Genomic DNA, 21,322 nt, shown 5'->3' on the forward strand with positions numbered 1-21,322 from the left:
TTCTAATTTTAGAGGCTTTTATCCGATAACACCGCTAGCTTTATTTTGGAACAAACCTGTCATTTTTCTAGTAAAAAATACAGTCAATTTTCTAGTCAAAAACTGTCATTTTTCTAGTGAAAAGTCTGTAATTTTTCTAGTGAAAAACCTGCAATTTTTCTAGTAAAAATCTGCCTCTTTTCTAGTGAAAAAACCTTTCATTTTTCTAGTGAAAAGTCAGTAATTTTTCTAGGGAAAAGTCTGTAATTTTTCTAGTGAAAAATCTGCCTCTTTTCTAGTGAAAACACTTTTCATTTTTTTAGTGAAAAAACCTTTTATTTTTCTAGTGAAAAGTCTTTAATTCTTCTAGTGAAAAATCTGTAATTTTTCTAGTGAAAAGTCTCTAATTTTTCTAGTGAAAAGTATGTAATTTTTCTAGTGAAAAACCTGTAATTTTTCTAGTAAAAAAACCTTTGATTTTTCTAGTGAAAACCCCTTTCATTTTTCTAGTGAAAATTCTGTAATTTTCTAGTAAAAAGTCGCCTATTTTTCTAGTGAAAAACCTGTCATTTTTCTAGTGAAAAACCTGTCACTTTTCTAGTGAAAAAACCTTTGGTTTTTCTAGTGAAAAGTCTGTAATTTTTCTAGTGGAAAGCCGCCTATTTTTCTAGTGAAAAACCTGTCATTTTTCTATTGAAAAACTTTGCATTTTTCAAGTGAAATTCTGTCATTTTTCTAGTGAAAATTCTCTAATTTTTCTAGTGAAAAGTATGTAATTTTTCTAGTGAAAAAGCCTCTAATTTTTCTAGTGAAAAGTATGTAATTTTTCTAGTAAAAGAAACCTGCCATCTTTTTAGTGAAAAGTCTGTAATTTCTCTAGTGAAGAACCTTTAGTTTTTCTAGTGAAAAAACCTTCCATTTTTCTAGTGAGAAGTCTCTAATTTTTCTAGTGAAAAGTATGTAATTTTTCTAGTAAAAAAACCTGTAATTTTTCTAGTGAAAAGTCTCTAATTTTTCTAGTGAAAAGTATGTAATTTTTCTAGTAAAAAACCTGTTATTTTCTAGTGAAAAAACCTTTCATTTTTCTAGTGAAAAAACCTTTCATTTTTCTAGAGAAAAGTTTGTAATTTTTCTAGTAAAAAACCTGTCATTTTTCTAGTGAAAAACCTTTAATTTTTCTAGTGAAAAAACCTTTTAGTTTTCTAGTGAAAAAACCTTTCATTTTTCTGGTGAAAAGTCTCTGATTTTTCTAGTGAAAAGTATGTAATTTTTATAGTAAAAAACCTGTAATTTTTCAAGTGAAAAACCTGTAATTTTTCAAGTGAAAAACCTGTCATTTTTCTATTGCAAAACCAGTTATTTTGGGTCACTTCGGTTTGAGTCTAATGCAAAATCCTAAAATAGCATTTCCTTCCAACTTATGAAATGAAAATTAGCCATATATGGCATCGTTTTTGGAGCCATTTGTGTACTAGTGCAAGATATTATATTGGAATTACCTCTCACAGGTGCTAAAATTTATTTATGTGTTTATTTATTTTATTAATTTATTATATACAATGGGTAACCTTAACACATCTAACTAAACTTACCGATAGAGTTCAATAGTACAAAAAATTATTTCTTTGAAACTGAGAACTCCAGCAAGTTAGAATTAGATACCTAATTAAAATTACCAATGAACGTTCAAAGCAGCATTGCGAGCATAATTTGTATTGAACTGATTTAAATAGAAATGAAGACGAATTTACGAAGAATTCTGGGAGGTGTAAGAAAATTATTTCTTTGAAGCAGATATAGGCAATCAATGTCACGTTCAATAACATTGAAAACAAACCAGAGGACAAAAATCAATCTTCTACATTCTAAAGACTTCAAGTTGATCAATAGCAGACGTGATGTAGTAAGATGGGATAGGATCAGATACACCTTTTGCACACGTGTGAACCTGCCAATTGAAAATGTATGATATGGCCTACAAATAAACGCGGCGTACTCTAACTTAGAGCGAACGAATACAGTAAACAGCAATATCAGGCTATAGATTATGTAAGATTTTCTACGAGGCTTGCATTTCGCTGGCATGAGCATTTGTGCCCTCAACTCATCACAGTAGCTCATCCAGACCCAGTTTCCTTCTTAAACTCAGGACAGAGCTGGGTTTGATTGATCGCATGTGCCTTTTTGCTGACTCCAGTTGGTCAAGATGCCTCAACCTTTTCTGTGCTATAGCGCTACATTCAAGGAGAATTTGGGGGTATAAGTCCGTAAAATTTGAAGGATTCAGTCGTACAAAACTTAAGACAGACTATGATTTTGATAAGATGAAATTAATGTGACTATTAACCTCTTGCGCTAAAAGGCTAAGGGTTAAACGCAATGCGATTTTTAGCCTGAGTGTTTTATGAGCCACCAAATCAAATAACTGCTTGAAGCATACATACCGCAGTTTTATTATTTATAGCGGAAAATATTTTTCAGTCGTCAGCAAATAACAGAAAATTAGTAAATCTGCCTAGTTTCTTTAATGTCCAGTTCAATCTTGAACTTTTTCTCCAGAACTGATGTCGTTTTTGGTTGCAAACTCAATATTTCTCCATTTATTAATGAGCGCACTTTTCCTTTGCCACAACTCTTCTTAGTCATGTTTAGTAGGGCACGTTTACGGTAGATACCTATGAAATGAGACTTTTAGATATTAGTCCATAGATGTCGTTAGGCGTATTTTTAAACCTTCCCAAATGTCTTTTTTTTCGTCTCTCATCTGTCAACAATATTCAGTTCATTGTTCTTTACGTTTCATGCAACAATGCATTTTTGTCGCTCTTAAAAATGTCGAATTTCGTGCCTTCAAACTACGATTTGCGGGCATCGTTGATGAACCGAAAAACCACTTATGAAATATTGCTCTACCGATTCAAAAGGAAGTCTTTTTTGCATCGAATCATTATGGGTGATGAAAAGTGGGTTTTTTTTTTCCAATCCCAAGCGTAAACGATCGTATGGTCCGCCCGGCCACAAGCCAAAAAGAACGGCCAAGCCAAATCGCTTAGGCCGCAAGGCAATGCTGTGTGTTTTCTGGGATCAGCGTGGTATGATTTGGTACGAGCTATTAAAACCAGGTGAAACTGTTGACGGTGCACGCTACCAACGACAATTGGCCGATTTGAACAGCGCTATACACCGAAAACGCCCAGAATATGCCGATCGGCGTCACAAAGTAATTTTTCTTGATGACAATGCACCGTCACATCGAACTAGAGCGACCCGGGAATTGGTGGAGACATACGATTGGGAACCGCTGGTGCATGCGGCTTACTCACCAAACTTCTCGCCTTCCGATTATCATTTGTTTGCATCGATGGGCCATGCACTTTCCGAGCAGCGCTTCAATTCTCACGAAGAAGCCAAAAAATGGCTCGATGATTGGTTTGCGGCCAAAGACGGCCAAGAAGATTAAATTTGTAACCATTTTTTGTTAATAAACGTTTGAAATTGAAAAAAAGTCTCATTTCATAGGTATCTATCGTAGCCTCAACTCAGGCATTATTCCCTTCCCAACTAAATCGCATAAGTGCATCGATAGAACCACAACTGTTCTCAGATTTCCCGAATCTCAATGTCTGCCACTGTAGGCGTGCACTACGAATCATGGCTGAAAGTACGAATAAAAATACCCGCTTTGGGAAAAGTATGCGCACACATACAGTTTTATGGTAACTACATGTAAGTGCATAAGTATTTTATGTTGTAAACGTTATATGAACGACGTGTCTGTGCTGCTATGCACACACATACATACATACGTACGTGTGAGTACTTGACCATGGCGCGCCTCCAGCAGTTGCTGACAGCAATAATCAGCGGCATTATCATGCTGTGGGCAGCTCAGTAACCAACATTAACAGTTTTTGTTGTTGTTCTTATTGTCGGCGGTGATGTTGCCTAGCACACACAACATATGTAGTGATGGTGGGCAACACGCCTGCGATAAATTTGCTTTTATTTATTTATTTGCGATGTGATGCAGGGCAAAAATCACGCAAGCGCCACCAAAAAACAATGGAAGTTCAAGCACCAAGAATGTGAGTACAAAAAAACAAAACCAAAACAAAGAGAAACAAAAAAAAATTAAAATTATAACGAAAACGAAAATGAGAACTGAAGCAAAAAAGTCTGCAACACAAAACATATTCACTGTTCCATGGCGCAATATCAAGCAAATCATGACCTCACAGCCGGCCTTGAAGTAATTTCCCATCGGACAATTGCACAGTTGTTCACATGCTCACATATACACGCGCAGTTGAGTAGGTGGTTGTGCCGGAAATGCAATGTGGCATAAAATTTTTTCGGTTTGCGCATGGGTCAGCTGGCGGACAGTACAAGTGAGCATTTGTTTGCTGTGGCCAGAAGCGGAATTGAATACCGCATGTATGTATGTATGTATTTATGTATGTAATTATGTGTATATATAATTTTGTGTGAGCTGAGCGCTTTGGTAATAGCGTTGAAGTTAAAAGAACAACGAAAACCATACCAAGGAATTTTCTTCATGTGCCAGTAAAGTATTGCACAAAAGGATTTTACAAAGCTTCGAAAAGCTGGATTGTGGCACTAAAGGTAATGAAGTAACTGTGAAGGCAGTAACTGTGAAAGAAGATGCGAATCACTACGAAATTGCATGTGAACCCCTTCAGTGCTTCTGCTGTTTTGCTGCTTTTCACATGGTTGCAAGAGCTTCCTTTATATGCATACACATTAGGGTGGGTTAATTTGCATGGAACGTTGTTGTTTGATATCACTGTAGCACATTCAGCTACTGCCTAATATATTAAGAATAAAAAATAGTTTAAAAAAACTAAAAAACACGCTTTTATTGCTAATCGAACTAAAAAGTAGAAAATAAATTTTAATGACAAAGGGACCTATAATGAAGTAATAGCAAATCGAACGATCAGTCATAGTCAACTACCTCAGAACAGAATTATAACAAAAATTAAGATACAAATAGAGCAATTCAAATTAGAGTTAAAAGCGTGGGATGCTTGATATAGTAAATATTACAATCATTCTATTGGCAACTACCTATGTACAGAGGGTTATGAAAGTGAAGCAAAATGCTATTTGCTATTACTTCATTATAGGTCTCTTTATCATTAAAATTTATTTTCTACTTTTTAGTTCGATTAGCAATAAAAGCGTGTTTTTTAGTTTCTTTAAACTATTTTTTGTTTATTATGAATGAAAATTATTGTTATCATTGCAGTCAGTGAATAAATGATTCGATATATTCGTGTTATATTTAATTTCTTTCTTATCGACTGTGAGTCTACAGCTATGCAGTTATCGGCCGTGATAAAGAAGTAATCGGGATGAAGAACTTATTTCGTGGAGGGAGCATGAGAAACTGATTTGCAAGAATAAAAAAAGATTTTTCATTTTACAACCAAATTCACCTTACTTTTTGCCCACAGGTAAAAAAAGAAAATATTAATCCTGGCAATCCTAATAAGGATAATGGAAAACTTTTATCAAATTATTGCATTGTCATCGGTCCTTGATAGGTGTGCAAAATTTCAAGTCGATCAGATTTTTAGAAGCCAGTGAAAATTAAGGGGGTAGTATGGTATTTTTTTTTTTTAAATTATTCTATAACATCTTAAGATTATTGTGTGAAAGTTTGAAGTGCATTAGAGTAAAATTGACAAAGACACAAATGATTAAGTATCTACCTCTCCAACCGGATTTCACGCTGTAAAAATCTTCACAAATCTTTAAACGCGTTTTTCTCACACTTGCCTTTTTTACGGTCGGTGTCCACTGTAGATTCATATCTACTGCACCGATTCTTTTCAAATTTGGTTTTTTTGTTTCTTTACTTTATTCACGAGGTAATGACGTCGAGTTTTTTTTTTTTTTAATTTTGTCATATTTTAAAACAACAAAGTTTTCAAGTTTTTTTTATGAAAAATCGGTGTTTTGACTTCAAAGCGCTTTAAAAAATTAAAAAAAAAAAAAAAAAAAAAAAAAATTCGACGTTGTTACCTGCGAAACTTTATTAGCTGATGAAATCAATTTGGTTTTTTGATTTTAGTTTATCCAGTAATGAGTTCTGAGGGACACTCATTTCTTCATAAAAATCAATGAAAATTTCACACAATATTCTTTAAATATGACTTTATAATGAAGTAATTTTAAAATTTTGAATAAATCAACTGTGTCGACAAAAAAAATTTCGAAAAATATGCTTGTTTTACACCGAATTAACCATACTACCCCCTTAAGCTCAAAGATTCCGTTACATGCATACATACATACATACATACATACATACATACATACATACATACATACATACATACATACAACCCGACCTAATAAAAGTGTGTTAAAAAAGTCTAGAGCATAACTCTAAAGGCAGAAATTGAAAATGATTAGTATTAGGCAATCCACTGCAAAGAGTATCGCGTTTTAAGCACCTAACATAGGAATTTGGCCCAGCGATGATTTGTTGTTGGATCGAAGTAGCGAGGGAATCCTTTTTTAATTATAGAAAAGTTCTTCCCAATAGAAACTTGAATATTGAGTACATCTTCGGTACCTTAAATGTTATGTTTGGTCTGTTTTATTGTACGGAGACCCAAAAGGTAACGATTATGAGCAAATTAGAGGCGTCCGTGATTTGGTGCTATGTGCGAATGACTAAACTATAATTGACAGACAAAGTCAATAGCAAAGATGGCTTAACTAAATTTCCAAAGAATCGAGAGCTGGTACTAACGTTAAAGCGCCACCAAACCGCATATTGCGGTCATATTATGCGTGGGCCTAAATATGAGTTATTGCAACTGCAAAGTGCAAGCTAAAATCGAAGGAAAGCGAGGAATTAGAAGAAAGGAAATGTGGAGAAGGTTAAGGACTATTCGGCAGTTGATTGAAGTAACACGAAGCAGAGACAATTACCGTAATATAATATTAAACAGTTTAAAGTTATGGACACCGCGGATGGTATGACGGTTCTGAGGTGGCTGTTGTATATAGAATTACCAAAGCTAAATCATCTTTCGGCAACCTCGCTCCATTTGTGTAAAATAACAGTACCAGCCTTCACACCGAGCTGCGCATCTTCAACTCGAACGTCAAGTCCGTTCTATTATATGGCTGCATCACCTGGAAAGTAATTGCGAAGATCACGAAGCGCCTGCAAACGTTCGTAAATCGCTGCCCTCGTCGAATTTAGCGAATTTTTTGGCCAGCTAACCTGGTCGACGTTGCATCAGACATCAAAATAAAAAGGAAATGGCTATGGATTGGCCACACGCTAAGGAGAAATGACGACAACGTCGCTAACCACGCGTTGCGCTGAAATCCATTTCAACAAACTGGTAGGGGAATGTGCAGACCAAGTACCAGTTGGCGTCGCTCAACAAAAACTGAATGAAATCTCTTGGGTTATCGTGGAACAAGCTAAGTCCCTAGCACAAAATTGTGTCTGTTGGGGAAGAGGAGTGGTTGAAGGCGTATGCTCTTAACAGGAGTTAAGGGATCTTTTTGAAATCAAACAAACTCATAGATAAGGAGAGTTATGGGTTTGCAGCATTAAATGGTCGGACGGATATTTAGCTTTAACATGTAAAAAGTGGGCATCGAACTTATGCGAGGTGGCTAGCAATTTGTGGACTAAGTTAAGGAGAATTTTATGAAGTCCTTATCGAGATAGGTGCATTTATGAATAAGCAGGCGTGGCACTGCCTCTTTTTCCCCGAATTTTACTTTGATCGTTTTTCGGTTTTTGGGTTAATCAATAATACCAAATTTGAATAATTTTTCACCATTTATTTTCCTTGCTGCCATCCAAAAAATTTATGTAGTGGTTTTCGTACTATGGAGATCGAATTATGCAAGAAAAATGTATTGGTTTTTTTTTTGTTTTTGTTGCCTAGTATTATTTGCTGAAATCCTGAAAAAAATATTTCCGCGCTAAACAGCTTAAGCTACGAAATGCTTTCTCACCCTTGCTCAGTGTTAAAATTTGTTTGCCAGATGAAGGTGTGATATGAGAAACTGGAGCATATTTTGGAGAGTACAAAAACTAATATTTAATAACAAACTAAGAACAAGGGCATAGCACTAAAGCAGGCAAAGTATCAATATCAAAAAAAATTTGTTGCTCTAAATAACAAGGTTGCAATATAAAAAAAGCGTTCCCTCCTTCAAATACATGCAATAAAACGCAAAATTATTATTTAATCATCAAAATTTATTTTGACGCCTTCAAAATAGGCTCCATTCGAAGCAATACCCATATGCCAACGATCCAGTCATCAAAGCACCTTTTAAACGCGTTTGAAGAGATCCTCTTCAGCTCCTTCAGCGAAGTCTCCTTAATGGCCTCTTTCGACTCAAAGCAGCATCCGCGGAGGGGCAATTTAAGTTTTGGGATAAGGAAAAAGTCAAAGTGGGCTAAATCCGGTGAATACGGGGGTTGTTTGATGATATTTGTCCAGTTTTCGGTCAAAACAGTGTTCACAATATGCGCCTTGTGAGAATGTGCGTTATCATGGTGCAAGATCCTTGAGTTTTTTTTTCACAAATTGGGCCGTTTCCTACGCACATTCCTTGCCAATCGTCGCATAACTTCCAAATAATATTCTTTATTCACCGTAGAACCATTTGGAACGAATTTCGAGTGCACAACATCCATGATAATCGAAGAAACCGAGTAGCATTACTTTCTCTTTTGATCGACTTTAACGTGGGTTTTTTGGGTTTCGGCTCATGTGGATAGCGCCATTCAGCCGCCTGTTGACTGTTGACTGGTTTGCATGTCAAACTCATATACCCACGTCTCATCACCTGTTATGATGCGCTGGATAAACGTTAGGTCCGAATCCACTTGCTCAAGCATGTCTTCAGTCACCTTCTCCCGACGAATTTTTTCAAAGAAATTCAACTCTCTTGCAACGAGTCGAGCAGTCGCGCGTCTCATGCTCAATTAATGGTTTAAAATGTTGCGAATTGATTCGGGAGACACACTAAGGCCACGAGCTACCTCCCTCAAACTTAAGTGATGGCTTTCCAGCACCATTTCCTTGACTTTGTCGACGTTTTCATCCGTTGAAGACGTTAATGCGCGACCAGATCGGGGCAAATCTTCCACGATTTTTCGGCGCTCCGCCAAACCTTATACCACTCGTAGGCCCGTGATTTTGATAAAGCACGCTCGTCATAGACTTTTTGCAACATTTTCAATGACTCGGCACACGAAATCCCGTTCAGAACACAAAATTTAAGACAAATTCTTTCTTCGATATTTTTATCCATAGTGAAAATAGCAGTTTAAATGCCAAAAACAAGCTCATTGACAGATCACGCTCAAACTCCGCGGCACTATAGAGGACAGTTGTACGAACATTCCAGCAAAAAAAATGTGGACATATGTACTATATATATACATATATATATATTAAGCTTGGGAAACAGGAAAAGGTCACATGGAGGCATATACGGTGCTTGCGGAACGATATTTACATTATTTTTGTTCAAATAATCGCGAACAATACGTGATGTGTGAGCTGGTGCATTATCGTGATGCAAGAACCATGACTTGTTGTCCCACAATTCCTTCCTTTTAAGACAAATGTTCTCGCGCAAACGCTTTAAAACGTCTAAATAATATTCAGCGTTAACCGATTTTGCGATTTGTGCGATTTTCAAGCACAATTTCCTTTACTTTTCCGATGTTTTCGTCGTTTACTGATGTTGCTGGACGACGTTCATGAGGCAAGTTTTCCACCGATGTACGGCCCTCTTTGAACGATTTGTACCACTGGAAAATACGTGCACGCGATAAAGCAGAGTCCCCATAGGTTATCTGCAACATTTTTAAGGCGTCTGAAGCCGAAATTTTGTTGGAATAACAAAATTTCAAACAAATTCTTTTTTCAACTTGAATTTCCATCGTTAAATTCGAAAAACACACTCGAGCTTGACTTGTTTACAGTAGCACAGAAAACAAACTATGTGACATATCACGCTGAAATTTGCCATGTAAGCTTATAACAGTCCTACAAAAAAACAAAAAATTTATTTTTGCCATATGTCATCCGCGGACCGTTTTATTGATAAAGTCTCGTTCATATTTGAGCAGAAGGTATGTGTAACGCGTGCTTTTTAACTGAACGATTCTCGATATTTGTTCAACAGAATGTAAAAATAAAAAAATAATTGAAAAAACCTGCTTTAAATCCTCTTAACACGCAACTATTCTTAGAGTTATCAAAAAATGAGAGAACTTTAATTATTAGAAATAACTGCTGAGTTCCTAAAACATAATTTTGGAATAAATAGAGATAAACCTAGAAATTATGCAGGTCTGTATGAAATACTTTTATCATGACGTTATTTTGCACATCATAATACGTATATCATAAACTTTGCAATATACAAATAATATATAATTATGGTATTGGCGGCCGCCGTAGCCGAATGGGTTGGTGCGTGATTACCATTCGGAATTCACAGAGAGGTCGTTGGTTCGAATCTCGGTGAAAGCAAAATTAATAAAAACATTTTTCTAATAGCGGTCGCCCCTCGGCAGGCAATGGCAAACCTCCGAGTGTATTTCTGCCATGAAAAAGCTCCTCATAAAAATATCTGCCGTTCGGAGTCGGCTTGAAACTGTAGGTCCCTCCATTTGTGGAACAACATCAAGACGCACACCACAAATAGGAGGAGGAGCTCGGCCAAACACCTAACAGAAGTGTACGCGCCAATTATTTATTTTTTTATACTAAAAACACTGAGTAATTCAACCATTTCAACTACTCTTCAGTATTCAACTTAATCAAAAGTTACTAGCCAACAAACACTAACCAAACTTTTAACTATAGAAAATAAAAACAATTCTTACCTGCTATCCTTGGTAATTTCCGCATTTTCATGTAGGTCATACAAATCTTGAGAGAAGAGCTATAATCACGCGACCAAACGAATGCACGCACACACGCAAAGTGGCCATGATGAAGCAATTGAAGTAGAGTTGCAGACGAAAGGCCAACGGCAATGTGGCAAATAATCAGCAGCATCAGCAGGAGTGACGCAACAAATAAGAGATGAGAAAACCAGAGAAAAAAAACGAAAAGATTGAAAAACAAAAACAAGTTGTCATTAGTCGTATGCAACTGGCAAACATTAGCAGCTCATTAGTGTCGGAGCGTAAATGCAAGCAAATGGGTGTTACGTATACGCACTGGGGGTACACACGAAGTGATGTTTTTTGCTGCTTAGAGTTAGTAAGCAGTAAAGTGCGGCCAACGCGTACTTTAAATGATTTGCAATACATTTGCACTCATTGTTTTAATGGTTTAATAGTTTTTCTGTTTTTAATAAATTTTTTGCTTTTACTAATTTTTCGCTCCTACTAATTTTTCGCTTTGCTTACCTCGCCATTTTCTGGTGGATCGCCGTTACCGAATGTGGAAGCCACCACAAACAAAATTGATTCATGTTCGATATTGGAGATATCATAGTCGGACATGCAGTAGGTCTAAAAGAGAAGAATGGAGGGAAAAAAAGTTTATAAAATACTTGAAAAAAATTAAGTTTCAAATATATTTTCAGTTGATTTGTAAGGGTTTTTAAGGAGAGATGAATGAATGAATTTCGATGAACACTATCACTTATTTGAGTATATTTTTTAATTTATTTTTTTTTAAATTTTTTTTTTTAATTTTTTTTTTCGTAAATTTGGTATAAAATGTTTACAGATCCATATTTTTTAGTCTCCCTATTTAATCTCTCTTGCAAAAAATAATAAAAATGAATAAAAAGTGTGTTTTCAATTAAAAACAACAAACGAGATGAATATTTTTTTATTTAATGTGAACATAGCCTTTAAAAATTTTCAACTAAATACGTACAAAAATATTTGCATGGATATCAACTGCGGAATTTAAGATTTATATACAGCCAAGGTAGTTAATTTTTGCGCTTTAGTTACTCTAATGCGACTACATCATCTGTCGTTGATACGTTGGCATGCCAATAAGTATGTATGTGAGTGTGTGTGTACAGGCCAACTACACCTGGCTAATCACATTTGCAAGACAGCATATTTAAGTAGTTCAAATGGCTCTCTATACAAACGCACACGCGCTACACTTGCGTCTATAAGTATGTATGTATATGTCTCACTTGCTGTAATATGGATGAAAAAGTGGCAAATACCTACTGCCCTGCAGGAAAAGTTTTAGCTAGTGAAACAAAACGCTTACTAAGATCTACTTAACGCATGAGCTTAAAAGTCCTGGGGCTAACACTTAGATGGCAAAAGTTTTATCGCATTCGCGCTCAACCTAAAAAAGTACTCGTATGTAAGAAATTTCGCTCGAATGAAGAGGTTTCCGCTGAAACTGGGGCCTATTTTGTGGCCAAAAGATAAATCGTTTTACAGAAGTGGCATTGAAATGTTAGAGTGACCCTGGAGTGATTGCGTTGTTCTTGATGGAAATTATGTTGACGGATAAATCTAGTTTTTAACAAAAACAGAAAAAAGTGTTGTTAGACCCGGGACTTTTCAGCCCTTGCGTTATATACTTCATTGAAAAATGATGTAGCACCATTGACAGTTTTCTCAACATATTTACTTTTTTTACTTTAATTTCACTCATTTTTTTTAATCAAAATATGGCTTCCTATTAATCTAAATTTTAAACTTTGTACACGATTTATAAGAGTTCAACAATTGAACATCAAAATTAAAAAAATTTTAATCAGAATTTGTAAAACAAAAATTTGGGTACAAAGTTTTCCTGTTCGGTTTGATTTTTGACCATTTTTTTATTGCCTATTTTGCAAAGTGGTTTAAAATAAAGAAAAATCTTGCGAATTCGTCAACTGAGCCACTTTAAACCTGCACTTTACTATATTAAAATTAAATAGACATAAAACTGCATACCCAAAAATTTTCTATTTCACTTATTTATTTGTGTTTATTTTATTTTATTGGGTCTAATAGACTTTTCGTGATATTTTATTTTGAAGTAAAATCCTTAGTAAAAATCTAAGATTAAACTTAAATTTTTGGCTGGCAGATACACAATTAGGCCATTACGGCAATGGCACCAGTGCCCGGTAAGTTACATTTTTGCTACTCATTCATTACATGGATTTGTAATTTCATTCTGACGCATTTTACACTGGTCCTCAACTAACCAAAAACAGATGTAAATAGAATGCCTTAATTCTCAGCTTCCGCATTCAATACTACAAAATAACGAAATATCGAAAAGCGAATGCGATGGAAACAGTTGGCTCTCTCTCTCTCCCTCTCTCTCTCTCTCTCTCTCTGAGGCATTGGCGTGCAAAATTTGATGACTTTCGAAGTCGGTTTCTTGTATTGACTTTCAATTTCTTATATCGAAAAAAAGAAGTCTCTAAATTGAGTAGAAGCGCAACAGTTCATTGCTAGTAAATTTTCCTGCAAGGTTGCACATCGCCTCGCTTGTATGAGAATGTGGCAAGTAAATACAGTTTGCTTAGCACCGCCGGATGTGTGATCCCATTCATGTGTCAACAAATACGCTCATCAATTATATTGAAACCAAAAGGCACAATCAGCCCTTGAACATTGTGGGCTTTACTGCTGGAGCAACACGACACACCGACATGGTTTTTAGTGAGGTATGTAAGTATGTATGTACAAAAGTCCATAGGCTTTGCAGTTTGTCTTAAATTGTCGATCAATTGGGTCTGAGTCAAATGTCTATTAAATTGGGTATTTACACGTACCTTTTAAGCTGGTTATCCTAACAGAAACAGGCAAACATGCACACACCCCTGCTCCCTTCGCCACACGCAAACAAAAAGAAAGGAAAGTAGCAGCAGACGTCTCCCACTTTCGCACACCTGAAGTGCCAATTTACGTGTTTATTGGCAATGAAGCTCTTGATATTATTGACACCGCAGGACAGATAGAACAGATGGAATAGAGAGGAGAGAAATGTTAGTGTGTAAGTGAGGCTGCTAGAGCTAGTGAGTGATTAGTCGGTTGTCAGGGCGCAATGCTGATGAGTGCTGCCTTATTGGTTCCACATAAGTGCGTATGTATGTAAGTATTTACATAAATAATAGGACTATGAATAAGTTCGTGCGGTTTTACAACAAATGGCGTAACTTGATTATTATTCCATCGATCCACATTTCCAAACATTCATTGGAGAGCTACTGTCGTAAGGCACAAACGTCAGTATAAGTTTTTTATTTGAAGCGTAAACAACAATATTTTTACCACACTTGAAAATGTCGAATTTCGTGCCAAATAATGTGTTTTTGCGGGGAATTCTTCTTCATTATTTTAATATGAAGAAAAAAGCAGCCGAAAGTCATCGTATCTTGGTGGAAGTTTATGGTGAGCATGCTCTATCTGAGCGAACGTGCCAGAAGTGGTTTGCACGCTTTAAAAGTGGTGATTTTGGCTTGGAAGACGAAGAACGCGAGGGTGCGCCGCCAAAGTTCATGGATACCGAATTGGAGGAATTGCTCGATCAAGATCCGGCTCAAACGCAAGAAGAGGTTGCAAAAACTTTGGGAGTTGATCAATCAACCATTTCCAAACGTTTAAAAGCCATGGGAATGATCCGAAAGGTAGGCCATTGGGTGCCGTATGAATTGAAGCCAAGAGACGTTGAACGCCGTTTTATGGCATGCGAACAACTGCTTCAACGGCACAAAAGAAAGGGTTTTTTGCATCGAATTGTGACTGGCGATGAAAAGTGGGTCCATTACGACAATCCAAAACGTCGGGCAACGTATGGATACCCTGGCCATGCTTCAACATCGACGTCGGCGCAGAATATTCATGGCCTGAAGGTTATGCTGTGTATCTGGTGGGACCAGCTGGGTGTTGTGTATTATGAGCTACTGAAACCGAATGAAACGATTACGGGGGATGTCTACCGACGCCAATTGATGCGTTTGAGCCGAGCACTGCGAGAAAAACGGCCGCAATACGCCGATAGACACGACAAAGTTATTTTGCAACATGACAATGCTCGGCCACATGTTGCACAAGTGGTCAAAACATACTTAGAAACGCTCAAATGGGATGTCCTACCCCACCCGCCGTATAGTCCAGACCTTGCGCCATCCGATTACTATCTCTTCCGATCGATGCAACATGGCCTGGCTGACCAGCACTTCCGTAATTACGATGAAGTCAAAAAATGGATCGATTCGTGGATTGCGGCAAAACCGACCGAATTTTTCACAAAGGGAATCCGTGAATTGCCAGAAAGATGGGAAAAAGTAGTAGTAAGCGATGGACAATATTTTGAATATTAAATTTGTAACCATTTTACGTCAATAAAGTTTCAAATTTCGAAAAAAAACCGCACGAACTTATTCATAGTCTGTTTATTCATTCTGTTTTTTTTGGTGGTGTAGTAATTTTCGCAGCGTCGGTAAGGGTAAATGATGATATGTTCACGGTTAAATTTACGTTTCGGAAGTGGCATGTTTTGATAAGGGATGGGTCTTAGAGGTGCATGTCAAATGTGTATAGTGCTTTAAGGTTCGAATGTACTTAATAAAAGTAAGTATTGGGGATTACAGTGTGCTACAAAATTGTTTGCTATCATAATTTTGCTTGAAATAATATTTGTACACCCACTGTATTTGTGCAAAGCTACATAATGCGCACAAATAATTACCCGAGAGCTAGATACGAGTAACAGTCCTATTTCCAACCACTTAAACTATTTCGACAATATGTTGTGAATTCATTTAGCTTGGCCTGACACTTTAAGAAATGTTAAACCTTTTAACTCTCTTTCAAATCTGTTCTCAGTTTGCTTGTTCTCTTCACACGCCACTGAGTATTGGTAGAAATAGCTCCATAAATTCATATACTATTTTATTTATCAATCTAATTTTACTATAAATTGTTAACTTACATGCGTATTGAAGGCGTGTCCCATCAACTCTGCCAGTTGCTTTGCATACTGCTCCGATTTACCCGTCTCAGTGGCATAGAGAACTGTAGCCTTAATGCGTTTCGACAGAGCGCGCAAATACAAAAACGAAGTGAACATAACGGCTCTGAAAAGAGAAAGAGGGGAATATATATTAAATAAATATAAAAAATTTGTGAAATTTACATTTTTTTTTTAAGAAATACTATATTTTAGCTGGTTGTGGGACTACTACAGCCATGCCCCATCGGCATATCCAAAAGTTGTTGGCTCGCTTGCAACTTTGCGAATACGAAATTTTAAATATTATACCAAAACTTCAAATTTTTTTTATTGAAACATTAAAAAGCTTATTTACATTGCAAGCTATTCCATCTAGTTAATAAACCTAAAAATTTTTTTTTTTTCTAAACATGACATTTTTCTACTCAAAAAGTCTCTCACCATTTGCGTCGTGATTTGCATGTAATACAAAGAACAGTTGCCGATGATAGCATACAACAACATACAACGCAGCCATTTGAAAGAAAGGTGAAGAGAGAGATTTGCCAACTATGATATTATATTTTACGTTAGAGACAGTCGACGAAACGAATAAAGCAAGAAGAGCTTTAGGAAGGCGCAAGCTACACCAACAATGGTTGGAGCCAAGTACAGTTTTTATAATATTTGTCAGTAGTTTAGCTATAAAGAACAGAGCGTATGTGCAGTTGAATTCTATAAAATTATTTTAATAATTTATATTTATATTTATAATTTAATATTAGTAAAATGTAAAAAAAATCTAATAAATTTTCAATTTAGTTGTGAGACCAAAAAACAAAAATTACAAAATATCAGATTTATCTCATTTACACTTAAGTATTTAATTTTTAAATATTTGCTTTCTATTATTTAAAATTAGATTTACTTATTTTTTTACTGAGATGCTATTAAAATTTAAAGTTGTATAACTTAAGTACAAAACTTTGCTTTTTTTCAATTTCAATTTTTTTCAATTTAAATCTAAATAAATTTAAAACTGGTTGATGAAACCGATCACAAGTGTATTAAAGTGAAGCTTTCATTGTAAGGGGTACTTTTTTATCGTACCGAAGTTTCGAAATAATCTCAGTCTAAATAAATTACTTTTTTTTTATGTACATCCTTCAAAGAAAACATAAAATCCGCAGTGCTTATTATAAATTGCATATATATGTAATTTGTATATAATTTTTCAACTTAGATTTTAACTAGTCTTCTATAAAAAATATAGTTCATTCTTTAATGAAATCTACAATATATAAATCAAAGTATCGAACTTAATACAAAATTAAGAAAAAATCACAAAATTTGCATCAAAATGTCATACTTCTTAATCGAAACTTTCAAAAAAATTATGAGAACGCAATTTTATAGCCCATGTAATTTCAGCGCTTGCATATTGCGCGAGTTGATTTTTGACAATATTTTTTTCTGACGGTGTTGCGTATTATCTTCCACATAAGAAAACTTCAAGCCTTCGTTATATGGAGAAAAGTCATAAAAGCGCCAGCAAACAAATTCTCAAGAATAAATGCGACTTTTGACCCACTTCAAACTTTTTAAATAAACAATTTTCGATATTTTTTATTATACCAAAAATTTAAAGAGCTATAAAGCTGCGCACTCGACATTTTTTTTTAATTTCTGATTAAAAGAATAGAAATTTCGATGAAATTTTGTTGAATTTTTTCAGATTTGCACAAAGTTTAAAAATTGCGTTTACATATATGGATTTAGTGGGGAATAAACTATATTTTCGCAAAAAAAAACTTATTTAATATTTATTATTAAATATTAAAACTATAAGTATATAAAAACGAATAAATTGTTAAAACTTGTCAATTAATCTGCTTGCTATCGCTGGGCTTCGCGCACTTCACAAAAAATTTGCATGTGAAAGCAAGAACAAAGTTATCGATCAAGATTCTCCGCTAGCGAGAATGCTTATACCTCATAAAACTGATATAACTCACTATTTTCAGTCCTGCTAGCTCTCTTTTAAGAGAACTTTATTGCGGTGTAATTCATACAGGGCGAATTCTCTATTGGTACCGCCCGTCGTGCTCTCACTTCTTGCAATTATTAGTTTTTATTATACAGTCAACAACAAATTTGAGAAGAACGAGAACACAAGGGGCGTTAATAGAGCACGAGCATCACAAATAAGGAGTTGAAGCAACAAAGGTTTGCCCGTTCGAACACCTAATACTCATTAAGTGATTCCAGACAGATGTAATTTTTGCACTCTGCAGCTCTTTTCCAGTGCAACAAATATATGTTTATTTATACTAGTTGCTTCATCTATTCGGCACTCGCTAATGATTGGCGAATGGCAGGGGTCTGTAGCTGTATAACGCAGTGTATGTGTATGTATATAGTCAGAGCAGTTCTCACAAAACTCTCGCGGCTAAATAAATTTTATAGTTGAAATATTGGCCACTTAATTGACCTTTTCAGATGTCGTTTAAAAAAAATCCTATTCTTTAGCTGCCAAAGAACACCCGCTACCATTTGTTGATTTAAAACTACGCTTACGCAAAAGAAGTGCATATCTACTTTTTTCTTCTTATTTGTATTCCATTCAGTTTAAGGGATTAGTGTCACATTTGTGTTCGTTCAGCCGGTAAGCATTGAAAATATTACATTTCTGATGATTTTAAAACTGCATAACCGAGAACTGAACAAACACATTTGTAGGTGCACATGCATACATACATATATATATATATGTATCTCTACTTAATACTTTCCTGACTTCACTGAGACTGCTAAGTAATCTACTTAAAGGATTATCTGCTTGTAAGTGTGGCAAACGGCCAGTAAAGTGACATATTGCATGCCTGCACAGTGTGTGCAAATGTGTGCATACAACCACATACACTACACACAAATTTTAAAACAATACAGTTGTCACAGTCTGCATATTTTGCATTGAACCCAATGCAGTGCCGGCTGATAAGCCTTCATTTTCATGTCGCTTTTGACTTTTTGTTCTTTTACGAACTTCTTTTCTCTTATCATTAGTTTATGTTTTGCTTTCTTTCACTTCATTTTCAATTCGTTTTGTTTTTATAGGTTTTATTCTCACCTTGCAATCTGCTTAAAGTTGAATTTACGTCTCGGCTTGATTTCACCACGTTCCTTCTCCCATACGTGCACCTTCCAGGCGGGATGTTGGTAATCGAACGAAGGCCTCAGATAGTAGAGGGCGAATTCTTGATGATAGACGGGCGTCACCGAACCGGAGAGTGGGGGTACAATCCAAATCCAATCAGCCGGGCAGCCATTGCTAAAATGTGGATATTTTATGATGACAGAGATAATTTAATTTAGCAGGATTGAGTGGAAAGTTTTAAAAGTTATTGAGGGCTTCTTAAAAAAAAATTAAAAATGCATATGGGTGCCTATAATAAGCATACTTTAATAAAATAATACTGAAAAAAAATTAGTAAGGATGCAGCGTTTTTGAACATAAATTGCACAAACTTAAAAAAGGGATGTATTTAAGTATAAGTCAAAATTTGTTGAAAAATCATAAAATTAATTTTCAAACTGCAACTAATAAAAAATGACTCAATCGCGTGGAGGAGTTTTTCTCTGCTATAAAACTTTGAAATGTTTGCTCGCAATCTGAATTAATCCAATGATTCAATTACTTCCTATTATTAACTATTAAATGTTGAAAACAAAAAGATAAGAGACATTTTTTTTTATTTCCTACAGGCAAAAATGTCTATGCCATCTTGAATGTGGCGTACTGACTAATTGAGAAAAAGTGGCGGGGCAACAGTATTGGAATTTGTAGTGACAGTCAAGCTGCACTGAAAGCCCTTGCTAACCCACGCTGCTCTTCGAAGTTAGTCGGTGAATGTAAGACAAAACTAAACAGTGTTGCAAAACACAACAAAGTAAATCTTATATGGGTGCCTGGACATTGTGGTATTACAGGTTAGCTGATAAATTGGCAAATGAAGGCTCTGCAAGTATGCCACTAGGCCCTGAACCCTTCCTCGGTGTCAATTCCGCATCGATTAAACTATGGATTGACGACTTCATGAGGTCTACCCACAGAGGTCGTTGGTCTGAGTTGAACTCGTGCAGAGTGTTCACGTGCTTTGTGAAAGAACCAAACAGGAAAACAGCGACCTTTCTCCTGAAACTCGGCAGGAAGTATCTGAGAGTACTGGTGGGTGTAATCACAGGTTACAACGTCTGTGGTCAGCATATGGCTACCATGGGGGTCTTGGACATCATCGGGCCATTTTTTTCGAAAATGAGCGACGGTGCAACTTGTCACACTGCCAAAGTTACACCCGTTTTTGAAAACCGAATAATCAGCCGAAATTCCGATATCAATTGACCGCCTCGGAGCTGTGATTTAAGCCCGTTGGACTATTTTTTGTGGGGAGCCGTTAAGGGCAAATGCTATGCGAACCATCCAGAGACGATTTATGCTTTTAAACACGAAATCGAGGTTGCCATTCATGAAATTGGAGCCCAAACAATCGAAAATGGGCTTAAAAATTGGGTTGATCGAATGGCCTACTGTAAAGCCAGTCGTGGCAGTCATTTGAACGATATTATTTTTCATTCATAAATGACAATGTTCAATCTTCAAAATAAAAAAAAATGTTTAAAAAAATATTGATCAGTTTTTTTTTTATAGCCGATTCAAAAAGCAAATTTTACATGGCCACCCTATAGTTTGTTGCTTTGTCACTCTCTACTCTCTCGTATATACAGTCAACGTCAAAAGAAAGGGCACACTATATATTGACAAATAACTAAATTATTTATTTACTTCTTAATTTCAATTATTGTTTTATAAAAACATAGTTCATACTACAAAAAAACCATTTAAAGCAAAGTTGCAACCGAAATTTCAAAGTTTTACTCAGAATTTTTTTTTTTTATTTCAGGTAAGTAATTTTTTCACGCATTAAATTTTGGTATAGTAAAGTGCAATTTTTAAGTAGAAAATTAGAAAATTTCCTAAAAATTCTGAGTAAAATGTTTGAAATTTTGATGCAAATTTCTCAAATTTTTAGAAATTTTATACAAAGTTGTAAACTTTTTTTTTGTATGAAATTAATAATTTCCCGAATTTTTAAAAATGTTTTACAAAACTGCATATCAGAAATTTTCCTAGAAATTCTGAGTGGAATGTTTGAAATTTTGATGAATATTTCCCAATTTTTTTTAAATTTTATACAAAGTTGAAAATTTTTTTTGTATAGTTCTTCATGTAATATGAACTATATTTTTTGTATAAAAATAACTGAAATTACAAAATAAGTAAATAAATAGTCAAAACTTAGAAATGAGGCTGGCAGCGCTTTGCTTCA

The 21,322-nt window shown here is 35.4% G+C and overlaps 1 protein-coding gene across 1 annotated transcript in view; it reads right to left on the reverse strand.

Moving 5' to 3' along the window:
- The window catches only part of LOC128863732 (nitric oxide synthase-like), a 59,844-nt gene that overhangs the window by 15,980 nt on the left and 22,542 nt on the right, over nucleotides 1-21,322 (reverse strand). The window contains exons 9-12 of the mRNA XM_054103042.1: nucleotides 19,066-19,266; nucleotides 15,936-16,080; nucleotides 11,426-11,530; nucleotides 10,895-10,953 (exon numbers count right to left, since the gene is read on the reverse strand). Of these exons, the coding sequence (XP_053959017.1) occupies nucleotides 10,895-10,953; nucleotides 11,426-11,530; nucleotides 15,936-16,080; nucleotides 19,066-19,266 (510 nt within the window). The remainder of the gene's footprint in view (nucleotides 1-10,894; nucleotides 10,954-11,425; nucleotides 11,531-15,935; nucleotides 16,081-19,065; nucleotides 19,267-21,322) is intronic.

The sequence above is a fragment of the Anastrepha ludens genome, chromosome 5 (assembly GCF_028408465.1).
Source record: "Anastrepha ludens isolate Willacy chromosome 5, idAnaLude1.1, whole genome shotgun sequence".
In the NCBI taxonomy this organism is placed as follows: Eukaryota; Metazoa; Arthropoda; class Insecta; order Diptera; family Tephritidae; genus Anastrepha; species Anastrepha ludens.